This window comes from Tachysurus fulvidraco, chromosome 2 (genome assembly GCF_022655615.1).
Source record: "Tachysurus fulvidraco isolate hzauxx_2018 chromosome 2, HZAU_PFXX_2.0, whole genome shotgun sequence".
NCBI lineage: Eukaryota > Metazoa > Chordata > Actinopteri > Siluriformes > Bagridae > Tachysurus > Tachysurus fulvidraco.
In genome coordinates this window covers 26,643,536-26,652,891 of record NC_062519.1, presented here as the reverse complement: position 1 = coordinate 26,652,891, position 9,356 = coordinate 26,643,536, and the positions used below count along the sequence as shown (strand labels likewise).

The window sequence follows — 9,356 nt, the reverse complement described above, 5'->3', positions numbered from 1 at the left end:
GGGTGTGTAAGTCAAGTATGTGATCTTTCTACCCAAGAAAGAAATTTTCCCCGATTTTAAATAGCAATGAGGCTTTTGATTTTGATGGAAAGCTGTTTACTTTGTAAAGTGATGTATGATCAGAGTAGGTTTGTACTACAGTCTAAATTGTCTGTAGTTTAATGATTTTAAGCATATTTTATTCATTTGATCTCAGTACTGACATTTGTCTGCAATATGTATTAAAGAAAAGAAAAATATAACAGCAACTGTTTCCTATTTATGAAGAGTTAACAAATTACAGGTGTAATTCATGAAAATGCACTTTTAGTGTTTTTCCCTTCAAACTAATGTTTTCTTGCGCGTCATCCATGCGGCTAGACACTCAACCTTGAGTTGCCAGGAAATGTTTCCAGGAAAAAGAGCCAAATGGATGAGGCAGGTTGCAGGAGACAGAATCAGCCATCGTCATGGTTACTAACAACCAACTGCTGTTCTTTCTTCCCAACCAATACTACATGACTAAGTGCCAACAAAGAGCAGAGAGATATACATGAACAGGTAAAATATTTTTAATCTAAAGTACATTACTCAAGGTAACATTGTGCCATGTCACAGTTTGATGAATAGTGCAATTTTAACCACTAATGAGGTAGTAAAGCAGCGGCGACATGAAACTCACTCGCTGGTATGTTCAACTACCAAAGACATGCTTATCAAGTTATTGCTATTGAGGCATGCTCATCTAATGATGCTTGTAAAAGGTAATTGTTGCCACAGCTGGCTATTGTCTGCTTAGTAAATGGCATTTTTATTTCTGCTACTAAGTGCAATGGCAAAAAGAAGTGCCACACTATGAGCATGTCATGCCAAGCAGAGCTCTTCTCTTTTCTCACTGCCATCATCGTCAGACCAGGAGGTTCCCTGCCTAATGGCCCACATACATTTTGACGTGAACTAAATTAGAACTCCGACAGACTCCTGCTCTAATTAGCGCAGTGTCTGGGGTTCATCTGAATCATTTCTCTTGTTGACAAAATGAACAACAGAAAATAAATCCTCATTAGCTGTCCATGCTACATATGAAGCACACTAAAGAAAAGAAGCTAATGGGTTTAGCTAGCGACTCATAGCACGTCAGATGACTGCAATTGTCTCCTCTGATATGACTGACATCTCATTTCAGGCAAGCGAAGGAAATAATGTTGGCTTAAAGACACCCTTCAGCTAGCGTAGCTACTAATATAGCATTATCTGTCAGTCAATTTGGCAAAGCTACAAAAGCTGTGCTAGTAATGCAGTGCAACTGCAACCTCAAATGCTCCCAGTGAATGATGTGGTTCTGGGGACTGGAGCCTCCGTGGGCTGAGCTTTGGTGCTGCCGGAATCCTTGCGGAAGCAGTAGACCCCAAAGAGACGGAACTTTTTATCAGGATAGCCGATGGTTCGGACACCGGGATCAGAACCACCACAACGAGCACGAGGGTTGACTATTGGGTAACGTATGCTGCCATCATCCACCCAGCCTGCATCACAGCGATCCAACAGCTGAAACTTCCAGGCTGCATAGAGCTGACCAACCTTCGCTATTGCAGCACCATCATGCTGACACGCTTTCACTGCCTCAGCATAATTCACCTTCTTGAAGCGCTTGAGGAAGTAGACCTTGCCTAAAATAAACACAAAGAGTGTGAGAAGATAGTTTTCCATTCCTCTGTATGATAGACAGGAAAAATAAATAAATAAATGCTTGGAATTTCCAGTCATACCACAGTGAAAGTATTCATCCTTATCTATGTGAGTCAAGAGCTTTTCAGTGAAATGACTATCAAATGTTTCACATTTTCTATCATTTTTGTCAATTTGTTTTGATGTTGTGGAATTAAAAAAAAAAATGGGATCATTAAATTGGACTCTACTAAAATATGTGCAGTCTTATAGGGTAGGTCAATATTTAAGGTGCTGTTCTGAATCATTAAAACCTCCTTTTTTACAGGATTCTATTTAATGAATTTGATTTAGAAATACACTTGAATCAATCATTACATGGCAATGTTTAGGTTATTGGTTTAAGATCTTCAGCACAATTTAACAATAAAACTGTCTGAAAAAGCTCTGTTCCTGCCCTGAGCCATGAATAGTGAATTCACACACAAGTCAGAAATTACAGGATCGGCGATCAGTGAATCAAACATTATCAATATTATCTCTGAACTGTGTTTGATTTAGGAAACAAAAAATAGGAGAATCTACCAATAATCGCACAGATTACAAAATCCATTGTTGATCCAAGTTCAAATGTTGAGATGTTGTTGCTGATGAACTCACCAAGTCAAACTTTATCACTGAGTCTGACCAGTTGGGAGAATTGTATTGGTACAGTAATGTTTTCAACACAAAATCCAACAATAAACACAAGACTATAAAACTATGTGACATTTGTTTAAAAGAGTGCTAGAGTAATAGTCATAGTCTACAGCGTTGTCTGTTCCCAAGGATATTAGTGATCACACATTTACTCCTCAAATGCATCCCTATGTACATCCGACCATATTAACTACTGTACTTATCTAGCCTGTCTTAGTTAAATTATGTCAGCTACTGCTTATAAGTGAGATTTGGTTTCTAGGCCAAAAACATGGGAATAAACAGAACATTGGCATTTACCCATTGGACAAGCTAATTCATTTAGGAATGTTTACTCCTGCTTTAATCCTCATCAGCTCAGCTCAACGTTTGATTAGAAGTTGCTGATTAAGCAATCTGGGAAATGAATAGAAGTAAATATTTGAGAGAATAGAAGAAAATAGCTTTTCTCTTCCCCAGTCATCAGTGCTCTGTTTATAAGCATGGCTGCTGCTGTCCATCAATTAGTTGGGATTTTGTCTGAATCTGTCCATATTTCCCTAAAGGCTTTCTCTAAAGGTCCTCCAGCTGGTCACTCTTGGACTATGAGTCACAATCTGCCCAGCTGAGAGCATTTCTGATCTAGATGGTTTCAGTAATAGCTAAGTTGGTGCTGTATAGAAAAGTCTGTTAGCTCCCAGAATTGTGAATGTACCAAAAATAAAACAGCATGATGTAGCCATTTTGATATTACAGCACTTCAAATGTTAAAATAAAGCCCCCACACACACCAATAATCCATCTAAAATGTAAAACCAGTTTGGCTCTCTTATGTGTTTAGGCTATTTTGTGCCGATTTGACTCTATACCTCAGGCCACCATAATAAATCATATTTTCATCCCAAATTTGATTTGGAGAACAGTGCTGTAACAAATGCATCATTCTGTCAAAGCCACATTTGGTGTATGATGTTCCTTCAGGATCTTTAATCAGTGCCTGCCTGCAGCAGCCTGGACTTCAAAGTGAAGAAAGCAGACACAGAAGGGACTAATGGACAAAAAAGTGCATGTCCTCTGGCCTTAGGTGATCACAGTGACAGAACAGAGAGCATCTTTAGCCTGTGATGCATCCGCACTCACCATTGAGTTTTGAGGTGAAGCAGAAGGCATCGTAGCGCTCGTCCTCTTTGTGGCGGTAGCCATAGTTGCGAACTCCGGCAGGAGTGTCTTTATGGCCGCACTGTTCACGAGGATGAGAGATGGGGTATTGCACTGAGCCGTCCTCCAACCAGCCTGCATTGCACCAGTCTAATCCATCCCTCCAGGCTTTGTGCAGTTGGGCATGAGAGGCCAAGATGGCATCCTGTTGCTTGCATGCATCTTCAGCCTCATGATAGTTTAGTTTGTAGCGACCCAGTCGAGGGTAGTACGGGAAGACAACACCTGTGAATTTTACATTAGAAATGTGATTTCACATTTACAGTTGATTATACAGTAGTATAAACTACTACTTACTTCTACTTACATCTATTAGGAACACCTGTACAAATGCACATTCATACAATTACACTGACAGCCAATCATGTGATAGATGAGGTTAACAGCCACAGATAAGTGCATAAGTTCGGTGACTGTGCAAAGCACTGATTTGGGTATTTCAAAACACTGTGAAATCTCCTGGAAATATGCATACACAGCAATCTATAGAGTTTACACTCAACAAAAACAAGAATGGAGTGAAAAACAAAAATCATCCATTGAACAGTAGTTCTGTGAAAATCAATGTTAGAGAAGAATAGCCAGACTGGTTCATGCTATGGTAATTCTAATATGAGCAGAAAGGCATCTTTTTGCTTTAAGGTAGATTTATATTGAGGTGGATGAGCTACAACAACAGAAGACCGTATCAGATTTAATCCTGTCAGCCAGGAAAAGGAATCAAAGGCTACAGAGTTCACAAAACTGGACAGTTAATGGTTAGAAAACTTTAAATTGAAATTGCCTGCTCTTTTTCCAGTGATTGGCTGAATGGATAATGTGCAGGTGTTCAGTTGTCCTGTATCATGTAAATAAATGGGCCTGTATCATATCATGCTGCCATTGACCGTTCCATTTCCCTGTCAACAGCCCAAACGGTACTGAGAGTTATGTACATATTACCAAATAAATTCTCATAACCTGTGGTCCCATAGTACTACGGTTACCATGACAACCATAACTGATGTATATCATCAAACAGTCAACAAGGACCAAACCTTCAAGGTCTAGATTGACAAATCCTGTGTCATCTTCCATGTCGTTGGTGACCTCACACTCATAGCGGCCGTAGTCCTGCAGTGTGATGTTGTGGATGATGATGGAGGCGTCGTCTGGTCCTGCCTGCTCCAGTTCCACACGACCGCGGTAGAGTCCGAACGTCCGCTGCTGCAGGCCCAATGCCACAAACACATCTTCAAACTGGAAATCGTCCGTCACCTTGGTCCATTTGATACGGATGCGGTCCGGATCCACATTCTCCGGCTCATGGCGGTAGCGGCAAGGCAGAGTAATGGTGGCACCCCGATGCGTGACTACTTTACCCGGAGCTGTCTGTACAATCACTGCTCCAGTATCGTCCTCTAAAGCGGAACAGAGTGAAGCCAAGTTACCCAGAGTTATTTCCAAAATTATCCACATCATGACCTGCTTTTCTTGAAAAAAAGTGAGAATTTTTACCTGATCTAGTATTCTCTGAGTTCTCATCTTAGTGTTTGGACCAGTTATAATAACAGGATGATGTAGTGTTTTCCAGTCCTGTCTGTCTAGTTGAGGTTTAGCATTAGTAAATAGAAGATTGGTGGCTACTCTTATTTAAGCAAGCCTGCATGCTTCACTGTATTGTTCATTGAATGGACTATGGCTTGTTGTCTTTTGGGAGATTTTTTAGAGCTTTTGGAGTTGCCTGGGAGCTGGATTTCATACAGACACGCTACTGGCCTCTCCATCCCTCAGCCTGAATGGTCTGGGCAGCTCAACAAAGCATCAGTTTAATACGGTCTCAGCTTTTCAGTCCTGATCAGTGAAAATAAAACCAGCGCTGACATCTGCTCATTAAAACTCTCCATTGAATGCTTGTCTGAAATGTTGTCACTAACTAACACTAGCTGAACGAAAGCCAAATGGTAAAGTGATCCTGCATTAATTCAGTTTCTGACATCTAAAGAGTCACAGATGTGTTTGGGGAAAAGAGACATAAATGAAAAGCAGTGTCATGGCAACCAGTGACTCAATTCAGAGTAATTTGCAGCTGCCGATTGAGTCTGGCACGCTGATGGGATCTTCAGTGCTGTTTCACTGTATATGACAGCATGAAAATTGGGACAGCAAAAGACACCACATACTAACTGGCAGAACTGACTGAAAATTATTCTCAGTTTCCAAAAACACACACATGCTCTACCCAGGGTCTTAAAGATTACAAGCCCTAAAAAAAACTGAACAGCACTAAATCCATACCATACCATGACATGACATTTTTTTCTCCTCCCTTTGTAAATTTTTGGTATGCAGTCTAAGTGAAATCTCAATGTGTGTATGCTGTTATTCAGAGAGAAGCATCTTACCCAGCACATGCACTACTTTCCTTCTGCCCTTGTCTGAGTCAGCTGAGTACGCAGTCACGGCAGGGGTGAGCAGCATGCTGCAGCTTAGCAATGCCAAGCACCATGATTTCACTGCGGGCTTTAGACAAAACACACACAGTCAAGAGGCAGCTTTTTTTTTTACCATGCATAACAACAAACACAGACTTACTGTGAGATTAAGCAGGATTTTTGAATGGTAATCCTTTTTTTTTTTCATTATACACAGTCCCTGTTTTTACTTTATAATGAGGTGCTGCTGAAGATCATATTTATAACTCCTTTTGTATGATGACATACAAGTAGATAGATAGATAGATAGATAGATAGATAGATAGATAGATAGATAGATAGATAGATAGATAGATAGATAGATAGATAGATAGATAGATAGATAGATAGATAGATAGATAGATAGATAGATAGTCACGTTTCAATGAAAGCTTTGTGCGTACTTTATTGCTGACATACTGTACACTGCAGATATGCCCTGGATTCTTCTAGACAGACATAAACATCACATACATACACAGGTAGAGTGCATCACTTTTGGTGTTATGGAGCTTTTGGTTCTGGAGAATTCCACCAACAGAACATAAAGTAAAGAACATCTTTATATTAATATATATATATATATATATATATATATATATATATATATATATATATATATATATATATATATATAAAATATTTTATTTATTAGAGATTTTTTTGTTCTTGAGGTTTGGATTTGCAAAATCAATCTTTCTAATAACTTTAAGAAGTCAAAATAGCATTTTTCTACGACTGTTAACATATAAAGAGTTCACTGACCCTGACACTGGTCCCTGGAGCCCACAGGTGTAAAGTTTGTTATTGGGGTGGTTTTTTTATTCGTATCTTAAATGACTTAAAAACTGTAAGTTGAATTCCTTTAAAACAATTACATATAATGATAAAATAACTATCTTGATGGGAATGTTTACATTGTTTGTACACTAGGGAACATAAATGCTTTATTTAATGACAGTGCAGACATAGTTATGTCATTTTAACCTAGACATGCTGCATAAATTTATTCTATAATAACATTGTTTCTAGATGTTGTTTTCTCTCAGTGCCCTAGCTCAGTCTGCAGAGACTCATGCAGTAATGCTACAGTAACACAAAGTAAATCACAGCTATACCTTTGGTCTTAACAGTCTACTGCCGCAGTGTGCCCGGATCAAGGTTACCATATATAATCTGCTCTCCAGCGTGCAATGGCATTATCACACTCACCGCTGTCATGAATGCTCAGGTGGCTCAGTGCAGCTGTGTGTGTTCTTCAAGTGCAGTCAGGATTTAATGCTCTGTGCTGCAGTTCAGTCGCGAAACACACTGACGCTGCTCTCCTGTCTCGTCTCATCTCCCTCTTCCCCTCAGCCTCCTCTCCTCTTTTCCTCCTCCTCACTGCTGCACTTCCTCTCTCTTGATCTAATCCTTTTCTTAAACGACTTTAATAATTAACTTTTAAATAACTTCTTATTTCACCCTGTGGTTTGGCATGATTCATATACCAATAAAGGATGCTTTATTATTGTACAAACATACTCTTTTTATGTTACACACTTCATATTATACTTCCTGAAAAAATTAAAGAGTGCATAAACAATGTGGCTTGTACCGCTCCTGCTTCTGCACACACACAAACACACACACACAAACACACACACACACAAAATTATGTACCAAGTATAAACCAGGCTCACTCTTCTGGAATTTCATTTTTTATTATTTAAAAATGTTTTAGAATTTTTAAATATTTTCAACAACCAAAGTAAAAGTAAAAATGAATAATAATATTCAAGAGAGTAAATATACAATATATAAAGCGCAGGGAGTCTTGTGGAGCACAAAACATTACGATGCATTGAGATGTCACCATCTACAAACTGTAGAACATCAAGGATTTGATCATTGTTAGCTTTAACAATTTTGGTTTATAGGCAGCATTATGCGAGGAATTGATTAATGTTGATGAAGGATTGATTGATAACTTTTGGTAGTGTCCATTTGAGGAAATGTGTGAGTAGAGAATATATTAGTTTCATGCCATTTAATTTTTGCATTTTTTTTTCGTTTCAGGTGTTTTGTCAGTATGATTGTTATAATGGGGTGCTTATATTTTTTCTCCACTTATTTGTTTCGTCTACAGTGGAGTGGAATGTAAACTGAAAGAATTCTTTCGTCAGATCCTGGTGTTTTTGGGGGTCAGGCTGGGAACTAGTCAGCTAATATGATTGTATCCTTGATACAGTAGTGAGGTCAAGTTAATATATTATTTACCTTTTAATTAACCCCTACTGAGTGTAAAATGGGAGTGCAACATAAAGTCTATCAGCAAAAAGGCCCAGCAGAGGATCTACTTTCTGTGTCAATTATGGAAGTATTGTCTGCCACAGGAGCTGTTGATGCTGTTCTACACTGCAGTCATTGAATCAGTCCTGTGCACATCCATCACCATCTGGTTTGGAGCAGCAACAAACCAGGACAGAAACAGACTGCAATGCACAGTAAAAACAGCAGAAAAAATAATTGACGCCCCCCTGCCCACTCTCCAGGACTTGTACAACACAAGAACCAAAAACCAGGCAGAAAAAATCACTACTGACCCTTCGCACCCTGGACACAACCTCTTTCAGCTCCTCCCTTCTGGCAGGCGTTATAGAACGTACTGCTTACTAAAACTGCCAGACACAGGAACGGTTTCTTTCCCCAGGCAATCACCCTAATCAACAACTCACCATAACTATATTCACTGCTGTTGTGGAAGTTCTGCGGTTCAAGAGATTTAAAGAATAAAGTATAACACTGGTGGACACGAGCAAGAGTAAAAAAGGTTATACAATTTATTGTGCTCAGCTGCGCAGCAGGACCCAACACTCCACATGTAGCATGAGAGATGAAGGGCCAAGTTCATTGATTACATCAAGGTTTTATAGACAGAACCCAAGAAGAACAGAAGATATGTAAAAGCAAAACATCATCAATAATTGGCTCAACATTACTTCATGCATCTCCTGATCAAGCTAATCTGACCAGGCCAAGGTCTTCTAGAGGACCTGTAGGACATTGTTTATGGACAACTCGTCCACAGTCCCTACTGCCCTTGTCATAATCTTAACAAAACCTACTGATAACGATGTCAGTCTCTGGTTATGACGCACACAGAGTACAAGCATAGAAGAACAAAACCTTATGAACATCTTAAGATCAGAAATTTCCACCACAATCCCCCCCATTTTTATCATACAGTAAGTACTGCATTATCAGGACTGTCAGTCATCAAATCATCTGTATATATTACACACTACTGCTGCTGTATATTGGACAAAAAGTATAATATTGCACAATATTGTTATTTGCAGTCCAACACATTATGTACAT

At 39.1% G+C, this 9,356-nt stretch overlaps 1 protein-coding gene across 1 annotated transcript; it reads right to left on the bottom strand.

The window, feature by feature from the left end:
- Positions 1 to 529: 529 nt before the first annotated feature.
- On the bottom strand, positions 530 to 7,351 carry hapln4 (hyaluronan and proteoglycan link protein 4). The gene is made up of 5 exons (XM_027169686.2): positions 7,209 to 7,351; positions 5,928 to 6,045; positions 4,581 to 4,943; positions 3,466 to 3,768; positions 530 to 1,649 (listed from the first exon to the last, which is right to left on the bottom strand). Exons 1-5 carry the CDS (start codon positions 7,215 to 7,217, stop codon positions 1,294 to 1,296), a joined length of 1,149 nt encoding a protein of 382 aa, XP_027025487.2. The 5' UTR covers positions 7,218 to 7,351; the 3' UTR covers positions 530 to 1,293.
- Between the last annotated feature and the right edge of the window lie 2,005 nt (positions 7,352 to 9,356).

Coding starts and splice junctions, on each gene's coding strand:
- hapln4 (XM_027169686.2), bottom strand. Junction 4,944..5,927: donor GAAAGTAGTGCATGTGCTGG/GTAAGATGCTTC, acceptor GTTCCGCTTTAG/AGGACGATACTGGAGCAGTG. Junction 3,769..4,580: donor TGTCAATCTAGACCTTGAAG/GTTTGGTCCTTG, acceptor TAAAATTCACAG/GTGTTGTCTTCCCGTACTAC.